The 23,586-nt window shown below is 45.3% G+C and overlaps 2 protein-coding genes across 2 annotated transcripts in view; one reads left to right on the top strand and one right to left on the bottom strand.

The window, feature by feature from the left end:
- PAX3 (paired box 3) overlaps positions 1 to 23,586 on the bottom strand; it is a 201,474-nt gene that overhangs the window by 164,948 nt on the left and 12,940 nt on the right. The window contains exons 3-5 of the mRNA XM_039489291.1: positions 21,341 to 21,449; positions 16,279 to 16,541; positions 7,438 to 7,521 (exon numbers count right to left, since the gene is read on the bottom strand). The gene's annotated coding sequence lies outside the window, so the exon portion shown is untranslated. The remainder of the gene's footprint in view (positions 1 to 7,437; positions 7,522 to 16,278; positions 16,542 to 21,340; positions 21,450 to 23,586) is intronic.
- The window catches only part of SGPP2 (sphingosine-1-phosphate phosphatase 2), a 71,493-nt gene continuing 60,927 nt past the window's right edge, over positions 13,021 to 23,586 (top strand). The window contains exon 1 of the mRNA XM_039489294.1: positions 13,021 to 13,271. Coding sequence (XP_039345228.1) covers positions 13,074 to 13,271 — 198 coding nt within the window. The 5' untranslated portion in view covers positions 13,021 to 13,073. The remainder of the gene's footprint in view (positions 13,272 to 23,586) is intronic.

The following is a 23,586-nucleotide window of genomic DNA, read 5'->3' as shown; positions in this document are numbered from 1 at the left end:
TGGTTTGAGCATTAACCTGCTAAACCCAGGGTTGTGAGTTCAATCCTTGAGGGGGCCATTTAGGGATCTGGGGCAAAAATCTGTTAGGGGATTGGTCCTGCTTTGAGCAGGGGGTTGGACTAGATGACCTCCTGAGGTCCCTTCCAACCCTGATGTTCTATGATGCAATCCTGCTTATTTACAAAGCCCTGTTTCCCCAAACATAGCAGAAATAAAACAGCAGAAGAGGGTTTCTTTGTTTACAGTTCCAAGCCCCTTTCCAGACAGCATTCAGCCCAAGAAGCTTTCCTCAGGACCATGTTCCCAGTGCTTGTTCTGGCTGTGTCCTTGGCTTTCTACTGTTTCATGTGCTTCTGCCCTGCTTTTCTCTCTCACTGTCTCTTTCACACACCCCCAGCCCCTCCCCCTACACCACTACTAATCAATGCCCTAGCCTCTGCAATTGCCATATCAGTCCTTAAGGAAACTTCTTTGGCCACTTGGTTCAGCTTCTACTCAAGCCATGCCACATGCCTGTGTTTTGGGCAGTGCTCCTATTGTTTCAGCTACCTACTTCCATAAAGTAGCTTACTGGTGTCTTACAACTATCTTAAATGGAGGGCTATTATGGCCAACAGCTTCAGTGAGGTTTCACCCAACCCAAAACTATAGGCTTGCTACTGAATCCGGAGAACATGGTACTAGTTGGATTGGATATTCACTGATATTTATAAGAAAGGACTATTGTCTCTAATAAAGCAGTTACTGTCTGAAATGTGACTCAGCAAATGGCATCCATATTTATTCTCCCTGAAATTTTGTGGGTTTTTTAGGTTACAAGTCAAAACAAGACTTGTCTAACTGCCAGGACTGCAAGCTCAAGCTGGTATTTGAAAACTGAGCTGAATTCTTACATCATCATTATCTGCCCCTGTTCTGGAATTCGTACTAAGCTGTTAGCTTTGTTGATGCTGGAGGCAAAATTCTATAGCATCACAGTAATGACACTAGCTATAGTTAAGGAAGTAGTTTCTTGTAAGCCACTGAGTTCTAATCTTTTATGCTTATTCTCAGCCCAAAGGTGATTTTTCCTTGTGAATATTTAGTTGAACTCGGCTGGCCAGGGAGGTCCACTTCCTAGACACCACAGTACAAAGCGATGGTCACGTTAACACCACCCTATACCAAAAACCCACTGACCGCTATGCCTACCTTCATGCCTCCAGCTTCCGCGCCAGACACACCACACGATCCATCGTCTACAGCCAAGCGCTGAGGTACAACCACATTTGCTCCAACCCCTCAGACAGAGACCAACACCTACAAGATCTTTACCAAGTATTCTCAAAACTACAATACTCGCACAAGGAAATAAGGAAACAAATCAACAGAGCCAGACGTGTACCCAGAAGCCTCCTGCTACAAGACAAGCCCAAGAAAGAAACCAACAGAACTCCACTGGCCATCACCTACAGTCCTCAGCTTAAACCTCTCCAACGCATCATCAGTGATCTACAACCCATCCTGGACAATGATCCCTCACTCTCACAGACCTTGGGAGGCAGGCCAGTCCTTGCCCACAGACAACTCGCCAACCTTAAGCATATTCTCACCAGCAACCACACACCGCACCATAACAACTCTTACTCAGGAACCAATCCATGCAACAAACTTCAATGCCAACTCTGCCTACATATCTATACCAGCGACACCATCACAGGACCTAACCAGATCAGCTACTACATCACTGGTCCATTCACCTGCACGTCCACCAATGTTATATATGCCATCATGTGCCAGCAATGCCCCTCTGCTATGTACATCGGCCAAACTGGACAGTCCCTACGTAAAAGGATAAATGGACACAAGTCAGATATTAGGAATGGCAATATACAAAAACCTGTAGGAGAACACTTCAACCTCCCTGGCCACACAATAGCAGATGTAAAGGTAGCCATCTTACAGCAAAAAAACTTCAGGACCAGACTTCAAAGAGAAACTGCTGAGCTTCAGTTCATTTGCAAATTTGACACCATCAGCTCAGGATTAAACAAAGACTGTGAATGGCTAGCCAACTACAAAAGCAGTTTCTCCTCCCTTGGTGTTCACACCTCAACTGCTAGAAGACGGCCTCACCCTCCCTGATTGAACTAAGCTCATTATCTCCAGACTGATTCTTGCCTGCACATTTATACCTGCCTCTGGAAATTTCCATTACATGTGTCTGACGAAGTAGGCATTCACCCATGAAAGCTCATGCTCCAATACATCTGTTAGTCTTTAAGGTGCCACAGGACTCTTTGTTGCTTTTTACAGATCCAGACTAACACGGCTACCCCTCTGATACTTAAAAAGAGGTAGTTTCTCCAGTTTTAAAAGTTTTCTTTGCATCTGGATAATACATCATTAGCTTCTTTTTAATACTTCAGACTTGCCATTCCTCCATCATGACATTGTTTTTAATACATTTGTAGAAAGTTTCATTTCTAAATAATGGAAAATCTTGTACTATGTATGTGAAGTCTGGGCCAAATCTTGAAGTTTTTTCCCCTCACTTTATTCGCTCTCAATTTATTCAGTGCTGCACATCTTTAGATGCCATTGATGACAATGGGAATTGGAGGGACTCAGCAGGAACTTAACACCAATCAGGATTTTGCCAAAATAAGGACAAAGTATCCCTACTCTTGCTTTGAACAAGAATAAATAAAAAGAAGAAAAACAAGGGCAAATCTTACAGTGATGAAGCAACAACTTTCAGAGCTCTAGCAAAAGAGTTCTGTGGACAAATCTCCAGTCCAGTCTATATTAGAAATATTTTTCAAAAAATTCTCAGTGTAAGCGACATTGGGGGCCATTGTGTGTACCGGTGACTGCTTTCCACCACCAGCTTAACCACCATGGGCCAAATTTATAAAGGTACTTAGGTGCATAGTGGGCTCTTCAAAAGTGTCTAAGCAGGTAAGGTGCATAACTGGCTTATGTTAGTTCTACTACTGTCTCTTGGACAGCGTAGAGGCCAATGAATACATTATGTGTAGGGCCCTACCAAATTCATGGCCACAAAAAACATGTCACAGACCATGAAATCTGGTTTTCCCCATGAAATTTGGTCTTTTGTGTGCTTTTACCGTATACTGTACAGATTTCACGGGGGAGGCCAGCATTTCTCAAATTGAGGGTCCTGACCCAAAAGGGATTTGCAGGGAAGGGGTCACAAGGCTATTTTAGGAGGGTTGTGGTATTGCCACCCTTACATCTGCGCTGCCTTCAAAGCTGGGTAGCCGAAGAGCAGTGGCTGTTGGCCGGGCACCCAGCTCTGAAAGCAACACCCCACCAGCAGTATTGCAGAAGTAAGGGTGGCAATATACCATACCATGCCACCCTTAATTCTGCGCTGATGACTTCAGAGCTGGGCAGCCGGAGAGTGGCAGCTGCTGACTGAGGCCCAGTTGTGCAGACAGCAGTGCAGAAGTAAGGGTGGCAATATACCATATCATGCCACCCTTACTCCTGCAGTGCTGCTGCTGGCAGCTCTGCCTTCAGAGCTGGGCTCCCGGCCAGCAGCTGCTGCTTTCCAGCTGATCTGCTCTGAAGGCAGAGCTGCCATCAGCAGCAGTGCAGAAGTAAGGGTAACAGTACCACAACCTCCCCTACAATAACCTGGTGACCTCCCCACAACTCCTTTTTGGGTCAGGATCCCTACAATTACAACACAGTGAAATTTCAGATTTAAATAGCTGAAATAATAAAATATATTATTTTTAAAATCCTGTGACCATGAAATTGACCAAAATGGACCCTGAATGTGATAGGGCCCTAATTATGTGACTCCATGATGTCCTGTTCTAAGCCAAATCTAGTGTGTTACAGAGTAAAATTCCTGTGAGAGACAGGTGTCTGTTGATGCCGTCCACAGCTATCATGGTTTAGGTGTTCCGGGGTGTGTGTATTCTATCCTGCTTTCTCCTTGGGTCGAAATCAAAGATGATCCTCACAGGGAAGTTGGTAGGCTTTTGGGGCAGATGACCATACCCCCTTAGAGAGCACTGGGCAACCATTTAAGAGAGTGGGACCGCTTCACGCAGCGCACAGTCAACTTGTGGAACTCCTTACCTGAGGAGGTTGTGAAGGCTAGGACTATAACAATGTTTAAAAGGGGACTGGATAAATTCATGGTGGCTAAGTCCATAAATGGCTATTAGCCAGGATGGGTAAGAATGGTGTCCCTAGCCTCTGTTTGTCAGAGGATGGAGATGGATGGCAGGAGAGAGATCACTTGATCATTGCCTGTTAGGTTCACTCCCTCAGGGGCACCTGGCATTGGCCACTGTCGGTAGACAGATACTGGGCTAGATGGACCTTTGGTCTGACCCGGTACGGCCTTTCTTATGTTCTTATGTTCTTATGACCTGTTTATTTAGAAAGCAGATCTCTTCATTCATCTTGACAGTGAGGGGGCATTTTTTGGTCATATACTGGCCACTGATGCATTATATATCCTCAGCTTTGTCTAGTCATCAAGGTGTTTGATTTACAAAAAACATTCTTGATGAGACACCCCTTTACTGATGACACTTTTGCAATGCAGGCTTTAGGTTCTTTCTCAATGCAGCCCATATTATCAACAGCAGAGCTGAGGGAGGTGAAATCACCACCCATCTCACCTGGATGATTACCCACTAAGATGCTAGAGCCTTCAGGATGTTCAAAATCACTGACAGGAAGAATTTATCCCAATTAATTTGCAGGCCAAATTTTGCTGATGAGCTTTCGGGGGGGTGGGGTGTTGCAACTAGCTCAGCTGTTGATTTGACAAACCAGAGCGATGTCATCAGAAAAATCAGTACGGGTGAGGTTTTTTATCATCAAGGCTTTTCTCTAAAATACATTTACTTAGCGTATGGTCTACCACGTAGTATATGACAGCATAGCCTGCTTAGACACTTTTGTCATTCCCACTAGACATCTTTAAGTACCTAAATAGCTTTGTAAATCTGACCATGTTTCTAACTCCATTTAGATCAGGTCTAATCAACACAGTGCTTAAACTGGAGATGGCGGCCGATAATCCTACACATAAGATTTGTTTTTCAGAGGTGTTGAATATCTGCAGCTCCCATTGATTTCAATGGAGGTAGGGGGTGCTCTAAAGTTCTGAAAATCTGACATATTTTTGAAAACCAGTTTTCCCTACCTATCTTACTACTTAGACTGAAATTCTGGATTTGTCTTTCTCTATGTCCATAATATTAATTATGTATATGTTGAGTTCTGTGCAAATCACTGTAGTGATTTCTGTCTCATACAACAGCACAGTGACATCATGGGCCATGTTTTAGCTAGCATTTTTGCCACTGTTGGTCTATCAAAAGAAAACATAGTAGCAAAACTGCATGAGTCCAGTGTATTTACTAGCACTTCCACTGTCATTACCACAAGTAGAACTGCAGTGGTGTTACACCAATGGTAGAAAAAATGCTGAAAATTTCCAGTGTCGATATTCATGCCCTGCTCTGGAAGCCATACACCTTCTCCTCCATCTATTAGAGCTCTAGGAGATTAGATATTCAGGGCTGTGCATTACGGTTAGGAATGGGAAAAATGCTTATTGTTAAATGAACTGTACCACTCAATTTTTTTTTCTAAATTGTACTTCCTGTTTCTGTATAAGTTTACAGCCCATGCCACACTCCGTTTCTGACCCTTCCCTCAACAGCGCTCTGCTCCAAACTCAACACACACTCCGCATCCACATCCTACACTCTGGTAAGCCTCTCCACACCACACACAAATGCCATCCCTTGTATACAGACAGTACAACACAATATAACACTCACATAGGCAGTCAAGCTCTCAATACCACAATATGCACAGCACTCATACAGACAGCCTTTCCCCTCCCTCTCTGCCTGCACACAACATAAAACACATACAGAGATACCCATAAACACATGCCATTTGCAAGTCCTAATACCCAACCCCACATGTTATTTCCCCCATTACTCCAATACTGCACTGACTTGAAGGAGCATGCACTTCTCTTCATTCCCCCCCACCTCACCCAGGGGAAGGCCCGGCTTGGATCTATCTACATGGGGGTCTTATATTATGCCCACTATCACTATGGCTTCTGTAATGATGCCTCTTCACTACCCCTTGGGAAGGGAGGCCACTCCCAGGGAAGCTCCTGTTCCCCTCCTACCCACCCAGCCACTTTCTGGAGAGAGAGCAAAGCAATGGTGCCTCTTTGCATCCACTCAAAGGGGAGAGCATCTCCTGGCAGCATCAGCTCCTTTCCTCTTTGTAGTCCAGTGCCAGAGGTGCTCCTGCTGTGGACCACAGGCCCATGACTTCGTGTGCATGCATACATTCCCCTGCAATGTTTGTGTTGGTCACAAACAATAGAGTAGAATATTGACTAGCAACAAAACATTGCATCCACTATGATTCTAAAATAATGGAAACATTTTTAACAGAGTTTTTTGAAAACAACCATTATCACCTAAATTTTAGGTCTGAGTTTAGTTGCTAGTCTCCCCTTATGCCCTTCACCTTCAGCCTCCATTTTCAGCAATGGCCTCCAGCACTGCAAGCACAATTTTACACTTGCATTTGCATTTGGGTGCAAAATTATGGCCGCAGTTAACTACACCTCTATTTTAAATTGTAGCTGACACCCAAGGGGAAGAAGATGGGTGATGTCTTGTTTTGAAATAGATAAAGGTCAAACAGACCAAATTCACTGCTTGCATAAGTAGGTGAAACTGAGGTGGGTAGATGTTCATTTACTTACACCAGTAGTAAACTTGACCTTGAAATTTCCTAAAGCAAAACAGAGCTTTGACACAAATTTCTTGGGGAACTGTAGTGAGTAGCGGGCAAACAAAGACTGAGTAAAGTTTATGCTGAAAAGGTAGGAAGGAAATAAATGCAGCTCCCCCCTCCCCCAAGGCATTTTCTTCAGGGGATCTTCAGTTTGTTTTCCCCAGTGCCTACTAGGGTCTTCAGTGGCTTGTGCTTTCTGTAGTTGCCCCATACATGTATTTTCCCCTTTTTCTTTATTAATAGTTCTCCAGTTATATTTCTTGAAGACATCCTGTTTGCCCTGGAGTTACTGAGCCACTTTTCAGGCTGCCTAATTAGTCCTACTGCTACTTAGCCAACCACAACCATCCAGAGAGGAACTGAAATGAAAAGCTTCTACACAAATACAGCAGCAACATAAAGCTGGAATTCCCACAAGCACAAACATCCAGCAATTCTTGGGTTCCTTCTAGCTGGAACTACTATAACAATAGCCTTCCTTGCAATATTTTAGCTAAAACCAGAAGTGCAAAATAATAATTTTTAAAAAATAAATAAATTAGTGCAATACTTTTTAGCCCCAAACAAAGTTTAGGTTCAAAGGTAAGATACAAGTTTTGGGGCAATTCTTATACAAGCTCATTCACTCACCTTTAATTTCATGGGTCAAATCCTGCGGCCTATCTTCAGGAAAGCCTCTCATTGATTTCAGGGGGCATTTTGTCTGAACAAAGACTGAACAAAAATTGGGTAAGGATGTCAGGATTATTATTTCTATTTGAAAATAATTGGTAGGCATTTACATATTATGATAAGGACAATTTAAATACTTAGATAGGCCGATCAAATAGATATAGGCTTTGTGTCTGCAAGAGAGCTTTAAAAAAACAAGCTGTTCAGAACTGTCCCACCAGTCACATGCTGTCAATATTGAAAACTATTCTATATCTATCTGTCATTACATAGTTTCCTTGTTGTTCTTGTTGCAAGCTTTGGGTGATATCCTGGCCTCATTGATGTCAATGGCAAAATTTGCATTGACTTTAGTGGGGCTGAGATTTCACCCTTTGAAACCAATATGTTTACAACTTTTCACAGAGTTTTTCATATTGATGGATAAAATGGGAATGGAATGTGCTGGGGGATATTTCCTGTAATACGAAGAAACAGTCATAAACATATGGGGCAAATTCATCTCTGGTGCAACTTTATTGAAGTCACTCCAGGGATTAATTTAGCCCTATAGCTGGAATTGAGAAATACAGATGTATTTCTTTTGTTAAATATTCCACCCCACAGAGGTTTCCCGAGTCCTAAAGAGAGAAAAGGCAGTGGGAAACAGTTTTCCCAGATATTTATGAAAGCACCCAAAGTATTATGCAGCCTCAAAGATCATTTCATAAAAATCATTTGCATAACACCTGCCTTTACACATAATAATGCCTGAATGGATGTCCTGCACCCTAAAGCCAATGGGAAATCATGCTGACAAGCAAGCTGAACTCTTTAATCATGAGAGCAGATGAGTACACATGAACTATTCAAAATGCAGTTCTACATGAAAAGTGACTTCAGATGGATTTGTGGTAGCTCAGCACCTCTAAAGATCAGACCCTGGGTGTCTCAGTTTCGGGAACCCAGAAGGTCACAAATATTCACAAAGGGATTTAGTGCCTAATTGCTGGTTAGCTTTAGGCTACACCCCTCTACTTAATATTTCCCTGGGCTAGTGTGGGGAACAGACAGACCTAGGTGTAATGTAGGTGATGTTACACTGGTGCAGTGCAGAGCACAGGGATGCTGACCAGCATACACCTGTTTGAGGGAGGAGATGCTGAAGCTGGAATGTGTTGCATATACATGTGCAGAGAAGGGTTAATGCAGGGCCCAGGGTAGGGTGCAACATGCACCTGCCTGGACAGGGAGAGGGAGATCCTGGGGTATCAGAGGGAGATGTGGTAAACATACCTGTATGGGGATGGGATTGCTGTGGGGCCAGAGTGTTGTCAGCCAGTGTCAGAATTGTTGCAGAGTGTACACATCTGGTGGTCGGGATGGAGAGGTTCTAGGACTGCTGAGGAGTGGAGTATGGATATATCTTTGTGAGGCAGACATACTGGGCCAGAGTGTGGCCTGGGACTCTCTCACACATAGAGCTCTCTCTGTTTTTTCTATAACATCCATCACTAAGTGTATTTCAGGTAAATTCCTCAGTGAAATGCAAGGGGGTTCATTCTCTTCTTCTCTCCCTGCTTGGGTACTGTATATTCAATCATTGTTGTAGAAATGCTTTGTCAAATACAAAGATTTTGAGAGTGCTCTGGAAGTGGTCAGGATCTAGATTAGTCTGATCCCCTCTAGAAGTTTGTTCTACAGCCAAACCCCGCTGACCAAAAATACTTTATCTCCAGCTACCATGCTGGAGCTTTATAAATTGCACAGTCCCAGAGGAGCACAGCAGTCTTGGCAGTTATGATTAGAAGCCTGGATACTGGTGTATCTCAGTCTTCAACCTGTTGTTAGCTTTGAAGATCAGGACCAAAGCTTTTGCTGAGCAATGGAAACAGTCTGGGAGCTCAAAAGGGATAAGAGCACAGGGGTGATGTGCTCACAGCAGCTTGTACCATTAATAATGCAGTCACTACCTCCCATACAAGCCGGAGCCTCTGCATTGTATCCTTGTTCAGTCCCAGATAGAGCGAGTGTCAATAATCTAGTCTGGACATGACAAAAGCATGGATAGCTATGGCCAAGACCTCATCCAGGAAGAGTTACATCTAGCAAGTTACAGCCTGTAACTGTGGCTTCTCCCCACTATTGATGCTACCTAATCATCTATGCTTAACGATGAATCAGCCAGGACACAAGACTTCAATTTTGGCACAATTGCCTATAACCACTTCCCAAGTCCTCTCTACCAGGATTCAGAGTGTAGCTATGGGCAACTACTTCTCTTTGTCTTCACATGCAGCCTATTTCCCTTCCTCTTCAACATCAACATGAGATCTCTTAGGAATGTGGAGAGATTCCAAGGCTTCACTCACATCTCTGCAACACTGGTACTTAAGCTGCATCTCCACTTTTCCTTTGCCCTCTGGAGGATCTCACAGCACATACAGGAGACTAGCTGCTAGCTGGAGACCAGTTCTAACAAAACCCAGGAAAGACTGAGAGACCTGTGGTCTAAAGGGGAAACTGTATGAAGTTTGCTGTGGCACCTTATAGACTAACAGATGTTTTGGAGCATGAGCTTTTGTGGGTGAATACCCACTTCGTTGACTGCATGTAGTGGAAATTTCCAGGGGCAGGTATATATATGCAAGCAAGAAGCAAGTTAGAGATAATGAGGTTAGTTCAATCAGGGAGGATGAGGCCCTGTTAGAAAGAAATAAGTAATTGGAGATATACCAGTCTCCTAGAACTGGAAGGGACCTTGAAAAATCATTGAGTCCAGCCCTCTGCCTTCACTAGCAGGACCAATTTTTGCCCCAGATCCCTAAGTGGCCCCCTCAAGAATTGAACTCACAACCCTGGGCTTAGCAGGCCAATGCTCAAACCACTAAGCTATCCCTCCCCTCACAAGTATTGCCCCCCTTACTTGTGCATTCCTGCTAGCAGTAGTGCTGCCTTCCAAGCTGGGCAGCTGGACACCAGGAGGACAGCTCTGAAGGCAGTGCCACTGTCAGAAGCAGCAAAAATGTAAGGATGGTACAGTATTGTATTGCTACCCTTACTTCTGCACTGCTGCCCTTGGCCAGCAGCTGCCACTCTCTGGCCACCCAGCTCTGAAGGCAGCAGCAGAGAAGCAAAGGTGGCATGGTATGATATGGTATTGCCTCCCTTATTTGGCACTGCTGCTGTCGGGACACTGCCTTCAGGGCTGGGTGCCTGGCCAGCAGATGCTACGCTCCAGCCACCCAGCTCTGAAGCAGCGCAAAAGGAAGGGTAGCAATACCATGACTCTCCTACACCCCTGCGTTAGCTGCGCCGCCGCGCCGCCGCGGGTCCCCGCGTCGTTCCTTCCCGCTTCCGCCTCTTCGCTCGCACGGCCGGAGCCGCCCCCGGGGGCGAGACCCGCCGCAGCGGCAGGCGCGGGAGGGAGGAGGAGCAGGGAACACAGCGCGCCTCCAGCGGCGCGGCGCGACGGGGGGCGCGCGGCGGCGCGTCCGGCCGGCGCGCTGCCGCGCGCATGAGGCTGAGGAGAGCCCGCAGGACGCCGCGGAGCGCAGCCCGCAGTCTCGCGTGCGTCGCAGGTCCGGTCGGTGTCCCCCGCTCCTCCCGCAGGGCATGACAGGCAGGTCCACCGCCCCCTGCCTGCCCTCCCTAGCCCCTTTGGGCTAGGCAGCTTGGTGCTTTGGTGGCAGAGCCGCCCCAGCTCCTACAAGAACCTTGCAACCCCTCCCCCCCGCAACCGAATTTTGGGTCAGGACCCCAGTTTGTGAAATGCTGGTCTCCTCCATGAAATCTGTATAGCATAGGGTTCTAGCAGTTGAGGTGTGAAAACCCAGGGAGGAGAAACTGGTTCTGTAGTTGGCAAGCCATTCACAGTCTTTGTTTAATCCTGAGCTGATGGTGTCAAATTTGCAGATGAACTGAAGCTCAGCAGTTTCTCTTTGAAACTTTCAGCTTCAGTTCATCTGCAAATTTGACACCATCAGCTCAGGATTAAATAAAGACTGTGAATGGCTTGCCAACTACAGAACCAGTTTCTCCTCCCTTGGTTTTCACACCTCAACTGCTAGAACAGGGCCTCATCCTCCCTGATTGAACTAACCTCGTTATCTCTAGCTTGCTTCTTGCTTGCATATATATACCTGCCCCTGGAAATTTCCACTACTTGCATCCGACGAAGTGGGTATTCACCCACGAAAGCTCATGCTCCAAAACAACTGTTAGTCTATAAGGTGCCACAGGATTCTTTGCTGCTTTTACAGATCCAGACTAACACAGCTACCCTTCTGATACTTGTATGAAGTTTGTCTTGCCCTGACCTGAAAGTGGTGGTTGGGGTGTGTGTGTGGGGGGGGAAGGTTGTCTCACCTCCTGTGTGGGTAGGAGAGTGAGGAGTGAAGATCAGTACTGATAGAAGTGAGAGGGGGTGCAGGTACCTGTGGGCGGGAAGAGGCGCTGGAGTTCAGAGGGCACAGAATGGCTGGGGCTGACAGGAACAGCCACTGGTGTTCAGAAGGGCACATGCAGGTGTGTGTGGGGGAAGGTGGGACGATGGGAGAGCGCACACATACCTGTGTGCTGGGGGGAGGCTCGGAGGGGCGCACACACCTCAGGGTCAGGGACGGGGGCTCGGAGGGGCGCACACACCCCATGGTGCCAGGGACGGGGGCTCGGAGGGGCGCACCCACCCTGGTGTCTGGGATGGACGCTCGGAGGGGCGCACACACCCCATGGTGCCAGGGACGGGGGCTCGGAGGGGCGCACCCACTCTGGTGTCTGGGACGGGCGCTCGGAGGGGCGCACACACCCCATGGTGCCAGGGACGGGGGCTCGGAGGGGCGCACACACCCCAGGGTACCAAGGACGGGCGCTCGGAGGGGCGCCCACACCCCAGGGTACCAAGGACGGGTGCTCGGAGGGGCGCACACACCCCAGTGCTGGAGACAGGGGCTCGGAGGGGCGCACACACCCCGGTCCTGGTGGGGGGCGGGAGTGAGATGGGCTCGCAAGGGCGCACACACCCCATGGTGCCAGGGACGGGGGCTCGGAGGGGCGCACACACCCCATGGTGCCAGGGACGGGGGCTCGGAGGGGCGCACACACCCCAGGGTACCAAGGACGGGCGCTCGGAGGGGCACACACACCCCAGTGCTGGAGACAGGGGCTCGGAGGGGCGCACACACCCCATGGTACCAAGGACGGGCGCTCGGAGGGGCACACACACCCCAGTGCTGGAGACAGGGGCTCGGAGGGGCGCACACACCCCGGTCCTGGTGGGGGGCGGGAGTGAGATGGGCTCACAGGGGCGCACACACCCCAGTACCGGGGACGGGGGCTCGTAGGGGCGCACCCGCCGCGCCCGCTGCCTGGGACAGGGGCGCACACACCCCATGCCGGGGGCGGCGCGGGCGCTGCCGCCTGCGCGGAGCCGGACGGGGCTGGCACGCCGCGGTCGGCCCTGTAGCCGGGCGGGGGCGGCCACCTGCGCGGGGCGGAGCTCGGGCCGGGGCAGGCGGCTGCACCTGTTCCGTGACCCGCGGCCGCCGGCCTGGGGCGCTGCCTGTGCCGGGTCGGCCGGGGCGCGCAGACAGCTCAGGCGCTCGCTTCCCTGGAGCATGGCCCGGGTGCTCCGCAGGCTCCGCAGCTCCCAGCCCGTCGCCCGCTTCCAGCGCTGCTGCGGGCTCTTCCCCGCCGCGGAGGAAGGAGCCGGCGATGGGGACCATGTCCCGGCTCGGGACACCTGCCCCCGGGGCAGCCCCGCCCGGCAGCGGCTGCCGGAGGCCAACGGTGTGAAGAGCAGCCCCCAGCCGCAGGTAACTCCCCAGCCCGGCACCAGGGAAGCCGCCGCCCCAGCCCGGCAGGCTCAGCAGCGTCTTCTCAGCCCCCCACTTCCCCTGGTGAGGTAAAGGGGGGGAGGAGACCGGTCCCATTACCCCCCTCTTCCTGGTGCATCAGTGGCTTTGGGATATTTATGGGTTTCTATATTCCCCCACCTCATTTCTCTTGCAATCTGGGGGGAGGGGAGTGTTTCACTGATCTCCTTCTCTGCTTTCCCTCCCTTACTCCGGAGTCCAAAGAGAGTGAGAGGGGGGAGGGGGTCTGTACCCTTAGGGGAATTCCTTAATAACCTTGGGCTGTTAGAGGGTACTTTACTCTCGTGTAGGTGGATGCAGAAATTCATGATGATTTAAAAGGGTGAAGTTTTACTAGGGTCCTGGGAACTTTGGAAAGGGGCCCTGAGGGACTGTGGGGGTCACTAAAAGCAAGAGTGAAATTTCAAATGAAAGTGAAAGAGATTCTGGTTATATTTCCATTGTCTGATCAGTTCTACTTTACACACACTGATACCAAAGGGTGTAACCTCTTTAAATCTTGCAGTCGCATTCATTTTGGCAGCCCCCTTGAACTCAGTGGGGCTCTGTGTGGGGCATAAAGGCTCTCCCTATGGATCCAGTTATTGGATCAGGGCCTAAGCTTGCAATTGTTACATTAAAAAAAAAAGAGATCTTTTTGTACCCTTCCTATAAACTTACCTGGAGAAACAGGTGATGAATTTGCAAGTGGATGGGAAACAATGTGAGGGGGGAAAAATCACAATTATTCAAGCTTGAGTAAATCAAGGAGAGGCACATGGGAAGACTTTTAATTTACCAATACAGACACTGTTAGGAAGAACCTTCAGCCTTTACTTAGGCAAAGTCAAGGGGAGTTATGACTGGCCTAAGCTTGCAGGATCAGGCCCTTTGTACAACAACTGAAATTTGCTTTTTAATATTTCTCTCAGTGACTTAGTTTTGTACATACAAGGTAAACAGTGTCATTTGACTCTTGCAGTCACTAGCTACCCAGACAAAAAGTACATATTAAACCTTGTATAATTGTTGCAAACTAGTTTCTAAATCAAAGTAAACTTTATTCTTATAATTTGCTAGGTCTGTTTATGCTAGTGACTTTCAAAAACAAGCATGAGTAAATGAATTTCACATCTGAAATTGTATGATCAGATTCTTAGTTGATTCCAACCTAGAGTTTAGATTTGCGTTCATGATTTGCTTTCTTGTGTTTATGCTGTTATTTGTTGTCATGGACAGGGCTAATGTTCTAGTAATACAAACTGATCAAAGACAGCGGTGACTTCTGTACAGCTGAAAGCAGAAAATGAGACCAGTGCTGTCTGTGTACAAACTGCAAAACAGATGGAATGCTGGCTGGCTATGTCTGAACAAATAGAAAGGTTGTGGCACTTGCTGCTGGTGGGATACCCCCCTGAAGAAGCATCAAATGTGGAAAAGTTGAAGGATGTACTAAAATGTAAAAAGTTCCCCTGAAGTGCCACTTCCTGAAATTAAGGTGGTAATAGTGCCTATGCTTAGATCACGGGGTTATTGATGAATCTGAAGCTTCAAATCACCTAAGGATACTGCTGTTTATAAAACTTGTCTGGTTTTCATTTTTTTTTTTTAAAGATTTGAAGAAAATATGATCTGTGGAGCATGGCCAAGGTTGTCAGTTTATGTCAGAAGAAGGAAAGATGGATAACAAGGAAAAGTACTGGGGATGTTATGGAGAAAAAGTGGTGTTGGGAAAGGAGATAAATAGAGCTGGTTTCTGTGTAGAAGTTAGAAAGATATCATGGCCAGATCCTCAGCTGGTGTGGACTGGCATAACTTCATTGAAGTCAATAGAGTGATGCAAATTTACATGGCAGAGGATCTGACCCCATCAGTAAGAGGTTGTCTAACAGGTCAAAAAGCCAGTCATTGATATATAGATATACGATAAATGTTAAGCAGCTGGGGGATGGGGAGAACAGAATAGAATGTAAATAAAGGTTTGGTCTAAACACAAAGTTGCACCAGTTTAACTAACGGTGTGATTTTTAAACATTTCGCTAAATCAGTGCAACTTTGTGTAGACACATCAGTCTAAACCCAGCTTATATCTGTTTTGCTTGCTCCTGTAAAGTCATTCAACCTAAATGGATATTGATTTTAAAATTGGTTAAATGTCTCTCAGCACAGGAGTTTTCTTCAACTAAATTGGTTGAATTAAACTAGTGCAAATGTGTATATACACAATCCCTAATAGTGATAGCCAGAAAAGGGAACTAAAGAGCTGGAGTGGGGATAGATGACAAATTATAGAGGAGAATTTTTAAAGTGAAAATCAGAGTGACGACTTCTTAATTAAAAATAGAGCCTGAGTCAATGACGTGCACAGCACTAACTAGGGAGACTAATTCAAGAAGTTCTTATTCCAATTCTAAATTTAAAAGAAGCATTCTGAGGAGAGATGTTGTCTGAGTTACCTTAATTTTTAAGAAGGCTGTTTTCTCCCTCCAACTATTATTATAATTGAGAGATGTTGATACTCCTGTTGCTTCTAGACCCCTCCTAGATTGCAGCCAGCAAGAACTGCCTAAGGTCACTGAGCAAGACTGATACAACTCACTAGAGGTCTCCATTGGAGTAGCTACAGTGCCGCTAACCCCAAAGTGTAATTAGTCTACGTTAGTCAGCACTGTCCATTATGAGTGTGGCTGCATACAGGTTGTGCTTTCCTTGCTTTCTCTGCTCTTGCCCAAGCAAGAAAAGCACTGAAATATTGAAATTTACAATGTACGTATTTAGTCTTATGCATTTGTATTATCACACACAAAAAGTTCAGGAAGAGCATGGTGCAGTGTGCATGTACAGTTTTCATGACTTGCTTGTCTCCCATTGCATCAAACTGGATTTGTTACAGGTCATTCAGGAAGGGCAGAGTGTGTACTTGGAGTTGTAATCTTTCAAGCTCAGCTCACAAAATAAATTCACCCACCTGAAATTGTGCAAGTGTTCCAAGTATGCTCACTCATGCTCTTAGTTCTTTGGGCTTAGCTTCCTTTCACTGGGGTCTAAATGTGTGGGGTCTGTTATTTCTCCCTGCATGGCTTTTCTTCCTAGAGGCTTCTTGCGCTCAGCTCCCCTTTGGAGGGCCTCAGCTACCCAATTGGTCTCTGCTTGGCTCTTTCTTGATTGGAGGGTCAGGAAGACTCATTCATGGTACTCTTCCAAGTCTGCTCACTTGTAGTGCCAAATGGTCTGCAGTTACAGTAAATTATGCAGATCTTTATAATAGGATCCTCCCTTCCAGAAATAGTTAATACAGAGAAAGTTATTTTAAATGTCAGAGAAAGTTTTATAACTATGTTGACATTTAAAATAATTGGTTTTCTGAGTTAATACACACTGAGATGAATGGATCAATTCACACCTCTGACTTATTGTTTCAGATTCTGCAAACAAAAGGTAGAGGAAGGATAACATGGTAGTTAGGATGCTATCCTGAAATGTAGAAGATCAGGATTCAGTTCCCTGCTTTGCTACAGTCTGTGAGAGACTTTGGCCAAGTCTCACTTTTTTTTTTGGTACATCACCTCACCATCTGTAAAATGGGGCTAATAGTACTTCTCAGCCTTGCAGAAGCGTTATGAAGATAAATACCTAAAGATGGATGTGGTCTTTGGAAGGGATTGGAAGAGATGAGGAGCTTTAGTAATAGAGGTGCTTAAACATTTCCTAGGGTCAGGTCTACACTACTGCTTAAGTCGCTCTAACTTATGTTGCTCAGGGATGTGAAAAAGACCCTCCCCCAAGCTACACCGGCACTATGTCAGCAGGAGACACTCTCCCAATAACATAGCTTCTGCTTATTGTCAAGGTGGAGTAATTATGCCGACAGGAGAACGCTCTCGTTGGCATAGTGCATCTTCACCAGACGCGCTATCGTGGTGCAGCTGCGCCGATGTAGCACTGTAGTGTAGACTTGCCCCTAGTCTTGATTACTCCGGGGCCAACCAACCTTTAATAGTTCCTGATTTCCTTTTGTGGTTTTAGTGTAACAGACTGAGGATTCATTTCTGAATTTTTTTGCTTTTAGGGAGTTTAGTCATGAGATTTTCTGAAGTCTCTGGCAGTTGAACACAAAAACATGACACAATCCTCTGAAAAACTTGCCCCATGTTATTTTTGCAAGTAAGTGTTCAGATTCCAAATCAAATGGAGGCTCTAGACAAACTGACTGCATTTAAAAAAATAAGGTTCCCTTTGCTTACCAACGGTGTCCCAATTTCTGGATGATTCCTTCTTCTGTAGATAAGCTCAGATAAAGTTCTTCCTACATTTCTTGTAAAGTTATATTTCTTACATATCCCTAAATTATTGTTATAAATATCCCCAATAAATGGTTTGAATGAATGTTTGATGTCTTAACATTTCAACAGATGCTCAAGGGCATCTCATTGAACTCTGGAAGGATATCTATATTTACTCTGTAGATACATTAATTGTCTAAAGGACTCCTGACTGGTATAATGTTTCCATATTGGTAGCAGCCTGTCTCTCTCTCTCTCTGTTTTTTTTGGTAAGTGAATATAGTGCTGACCTCTGATAAAGATATACTCTTAGTAGGGGTCTTGTAAGTTGACCTTAGTATAGATGAAATCTGTCCATAGCTGGAATGGGCTAGGAGAAATTGCACATCTGTTAATGCTAGATGCATTGCAGCCGAATAAATGCAGTAATCAATGACTACTTGCAGACTAAGATATTGCTTAATGTAAAGGTAGCTAGATCATGTTTTGGAATCTGAAATGCCTTTTTTTTTTTTTAATACACACACAATAGATTTTTAGCATCTGTCCTCCCCCAATATACTTCCTTACCCTTTTGAAATTCAAACAGATGCTTTGCTATATAAAGGTCTTATTTCAAGATGGGCTTTCAGGCCTCAAATGTGGCACTTTTTCTTGCTCCATCAGCAAAACAAGAGCAAAGAAAAACTCCCCTAGCTGGATAGGGCAAGGAGATACAACTGCTGTAATTTAGTCCACATTTTTAAAAACCAGCCTCAGATTTGAGTGTGCTGCTGGAGAAACCTGGTGCCTGATTTTTTTTCCCCCCCTGAGGGGCTGCTGAGCACCTGCAGATTAGCACTGCTGAAAATCGGGGGCCCACCCTGTCTATTCGTCCTTTCCTTTCTTAGCTATTGTCAACCCACTGTGTCTCCTTAGGAAACTTGTCCCTTTGGTATGTACCCAATTTTTGTTCTCATCAAGGTTGATGGTTCCATTGTTTCTGTGGAAAGCAGCTGTTATGGGAAGTTTTAATCATGCAGAATAAGGGGAGAGGGTCCCTTAGGTAACTTGGACCAGTCCTGTGGAGGACTTTGAACATGAGGATTGAAGTCTTGAATTGCATCTAAGATTCTTCAAGGGGAGTATGTGTGTAACAATTCCCTGGAGGGGTTGTCAGTGGGCACTGAATACAGGACCTCTAGTTCCAAAGCACAGACCTCTGAGTTGAGTTAAAAGACTAAATTTGTTAGTTGGGACCAGCCATAGGTGGCTATCCTCTGTGAACCAGCCACAAAGTCAGACTACCAAACACTAGTAACAATGGCAAGTGTATGGTAATCTAAAACTTTACTGAAGGGTGGACTCATCACAGTCCACCACTGCCAGGGCCATTGTTCATCTTCTTTCCTGTCCTTGGCCACCATTGTCTTCTCATCCTAACACCAAATCTGTAGTCCTGGAATCCTGGCAACGATTACAGCAGGCATTGCTCGTGGAGGAGGTAAGTTACTTGATTTTTATGTAATTTTACTGAATGTCTTAATCTTTTATGCTTATGTTTTCTGCCTTGTAGCTGAGTTAATGGTTTCTCATATGTCATTCTCCCCCCATATTCCAGAGATTCACAGAAATGGATTATACAGGACAGGTCTAGAGGAAAAAAGGACCTTCTTGGGAAAGTCATCTGACCCCAACAAGTTATTCTTTTCTCCTTGCCAGATGTGGTAATGGTCCCTACAAGACACTACTCATCTCGGGAAGGATTGCTGAGTGCTAGAGTCTCACCTGCTGGTAAGACTGAGGTCTAGGATTTCTTAAGGTTGGGTGGGTAGTGTTGCTTAAGCCTCGTTTACACATGCACAAGTTGCACCAGGCTTAATTAAAATTGGCGAAGAACAATTTAGCTTAATCTGGTGCAAAACCCTTTGTAGGAAACACCTGTTTAAAATAGTTCTGTGTAGCTTGCATATTTAAATCTACCTACACTAGTTAAATTTAAATCCAGGTTTAAACCTAAATAAAAGTTACATATAGGGATTTGCACTGGTTTAAAAATGGTTTAGTTTATCTGGCGCAACCATGTGTTTAGTCATTGTTTAGTGACAGTTTTGTTGTTTGTCTTGCTGGAGGTCAGCTATGTTCCTTTTGTTGTTTTTCTGAAAGGTGTCTGGGATGCGGAAATTGCTGCAGTCAGTTACCTGATGTCTACCAGTTCTGATTCATATTAAGATAAGTTTTTAATGTTGCAATATCAAACTACATTCTCTCCTTCCCTGCCCTCTTTTATGTAGTATGTAAGAGGAGTCTAATCAGTGTCATTTTTCCATTTTACAGGAGAAGATAATACCATGGCTTTCACCAGTCCAATTATACTGTATTAAAATATGCATTAAACATTTGCATTGCATTCCGTGGTCTGTTTCCAATAAGCACTGTTCAGTGATGACAGAGTTCCTTGGGTTAGGATTAGCCTGTTTAAAAGGGGGAAAGGAGCTGGTGTATAGAGAAGATGATACAATGCTCTAAGCATCGGGGGAAGGAACTTGGAGGTTCAGTTACAACAGTGCACCTGCAATGCCAGTTTTTCTCAAACCTAGCAGCATGCTGATGTGTAGTGAATTGATGTATTGTTAAGCTTTGATGAAGGTGCACTCAGTGCTATTGGCAGAACTGTGTAGTTATGAGCACTCCTGGATGTGAAGGGTCTAGCCACCTTTGCAGGTGCCTGAATTTGTGGTTCTAATAGCTTCTCTTCAGTGTTGATAGATCATTAGGGTCTCTAGATAGTAGGTAGATAACTCATTACTGACAGTGGGTGCTAACTACTGCTCTCTTGGCCTCAGTGACACTTCCTATAACTTTTTGGATCAGTTTGGGCTGGTCTACACTAGCCACTAATGATGTTGCTAAGAGTGAAGGAAGGACTTGCTTCCAGTGATGCTGGAACAGTTTTTATAGTGGGGGTGCTGAGAACCATTGAACCAAACTGTAAATCCTGTATATGATGGAAACCACTTCAAGCCAGGGGGTGCTGCAGTACTCTTAGTTCCAGCACCTATGTTGCTGTCTATAACCATCATCAACAATGGATCACTCTTACTGTATATGAAGTTAATGCACATCACTGCTACTGTCACAGCTAAAATTAAAGCATAGTTCACTAACCTGGTAATAACATGGCTTTGCCCAGGAGAGTCTACCTGGGACCACGACCATCTTCCTAAACCATGTTAAAGCTTTACTTAGTCCAAGCATAGAAAAATATTTTGATTTAGGATTTTAAATTCAGCTGCAAAGGAAACCAATTTTCCCCTCACCCATATCAATGAACTTACAAAATTTGTTGCACTACACTGGAGGAAATACATTTCCACTTTCAGGTAGGTAACTAATTTGACACTATCAAATTTTGCCTTGCTGGTTTCTCTGAAATCTTGCTGCCTTGTGCCACTCATCAAATTGTCATGGAAAAAAACCCTTGTGTGATAGGCAAATGAACAATATTAATTGAGCCACAGGCTAAATATACATAACAGTTGGTAGCAAATGACAAACTTTCATAGTGAAATTTCAAGCTTAGATTTGACTTCTGAAGCCAAAACATTGTTTGTTTTTAAATACAGAAAGTTCTCTCAAACCCACAACAACCACCCCCAAACCTTTGCCTTCCATGCTGGTTTTTCTACCAGTGAATGAGGATGATCCTCTTACATAGTTGCATTGTGTCACCCACAAAAAGCCAACAAACTGAGAAATAGCAAACACCTGGACATATTAGAAAAGGCGAGTGTATGTATTCCCCCTCAGGCTCTCCTGAAGTAACTTGCAGCCTTACAGCTCTCCACAATAGACCAGTCAACTTTCCACTCAATCCCTGCCAAAATAAAAAACAAAGGGGTGGTGAGATGAGAGGCATTTAAAGAGTGTGGGGAGGGAGGCTGGAAGAGGGGGTCTTGCTAGAGAATAGATTGAGAACCACTGGTCTAAGGCAAGTAGTTTTCCTGTCCAAATATGCTGCTGGTGATCTTTTCATTTTAGATGTCTGGAGCACAACTGAGTTCACAAATTTCTTCGGATGGCCATATCTTGAAATCAGGATGATGGGGATTTTAGTCTAATTCTGTAATCTCTCTCCATATATCTTAAGTTTTTACCATCTAATTTTTGCTTAAAACAGGATTTTTTCCATTCCTCAGATGTTTTGGCTCTAACAGTAGTAGTGTGAGGAATGAGGAAAATCAGACTTGCTAAAACATTTCAAATGTAGGCTCCTTGGTACCCCTCAGCCTATGGGACAAACCTGTTTTTCTCCTCTAATGAAAATACAGAGGAATAGTTCTTTTGTGCAATAAGGAAGTAACAAGGCAAGTAGGGAGCAAATAAATCATTCAACTCCTTTCTTGTTTCTTCCAAAACAAGCATCTGTCTTCCAATTGGTGCTTAAGAATGTGGAAAGCCTTCTTTGCAATGCTATTTCCTACAGTCTATAACAAGGTTCTTCAAATTTTGTGACCCTAAACACCACATTGGATACCTCCCACGAGGCTGAGGGATGCACCTTCCATGCTTATCAAAAATATACACAGCTATATATCTATATCTATCTACACACACACCTTCTTTAACTCAATTCAAAAGATTGCTATTAATCAGCAATAAAAAAAAGAAGCCATTGAATAGCTTTGTTTTCACACTGGGGTTTCAGGGAAAAGGTGGCTGTGGGGGATGTTCTTAGTTGCACAGGCTGTGTCCTTAGCCTGACACATGACCTGATAGACGAGATAATTATAGTTGGTATCATTATAGACTTCTCCAAATTTAGCTTTTATGTTGGATCAGTTGGCAATTTTCTATCTAAAAGAACTATGCTCAAGGATGAATTTGTCATTGAAGGCCTGAGTTTTGTGGGGTTTTTTTTCTGGTGGAACCAGAAATGAAGGAAAATCTCAGAACTGATTAAGAGGAGAAAATATTACATATTGAAAAGTAGAAAATGTGGGGGATGGGGGAAGTTAGGCTGGAAGCAACTCAGCCACATGGACAGAGCAGTGCATAGGGTTTAGTAAAGTTCCACTTGTTCAGCTTAACCTGTATTCAGTTTTACTCTGTGAATGAAACACGCTCATACTGTTCATTCCCTGAAGTGCAGCAGCTGGCAGCATGAGCTATGGAACTTGGTCTGACACCCTCTCAAGCCCTGGATTTTGCAGACACAAACCTAGCCCAGCAATGGACCGCAGTAGAAGGAGGAGTTAGAGCTGTAAGACCTGGCCATGCTGCAAGATAACAGCAGGAAAGTAAAACTGTTATTTTGCCTTATTGGGAACAAGACAGAGAGGTCTGCACCACTCAAACTCACCACTGCCTCAGTCCTAGAAGCCCTGAGGACCTATTGCTCTCCAAAGCAGAACAAAGCTATGGAAGGACACAGGTTTTTTTCACTAGTTACCAATCAAAAGGGGAAGGGATGGACCCTAATGCAAGAGCCTTATGCACAGTGACTGCTGCATACAAATTTGGGCACTTTACAGACTAATTCCAGACAGGATAGTCTGTAGCACTTGGGATCACCACGTGTGGAAGCACTGCACCAGGAAGGAAATCTCATATTAGATGGATGCTTATAGGAGGCACAACCTCTCCCCACCGCCCAGACGTACATGCAGTGAGACAACAGCAAAGGAAAGCAGGTGGCCTGAGTTCCATACCCAGCGTGAGGTGCATGTACTGTGCAGGAGCTGGCAAATAAGCGCCCCACTCCAGGACCACATTGCAAGGAATGTGGTAAGCGGAACCATTTTAGCAATGTGTGCAAGAGCAGAGTGTGTCAGACTGGTGCCACACCGCTCTTGTACATCTGAGAGCAATGACAGCATCATGAATCAGGTTCAGGCTGTTGGGACAGGAAAGCAACGAACATCTGTGTATGCAACATTAATAGGGAAAAACACCCTGTGTGATATCAGCTTGATAGTGGGGCCTCCTGCAATTTGAATCTTTGGGGTAAACTG

Source organism: Mauremys reevesii, linkage group 9 (genome assembly GCF_016161935.1).
Source record: "Mauremys reevesii isolate NIE-2019 linkage group 9, ASM1616193v1, whole genome shotgun sequence".
NCBI classification, from domain to species: domain Eukaryota; kingdom Metazoa; phylum Chordata; order Testudines; family Geoemydidae; genus Mauremys; species Mauremys reevesii.
Note: the sequence above shows the minus strand (reverse complement) of the source record. Positions and strands in the feature narration are given on the sequence as shown.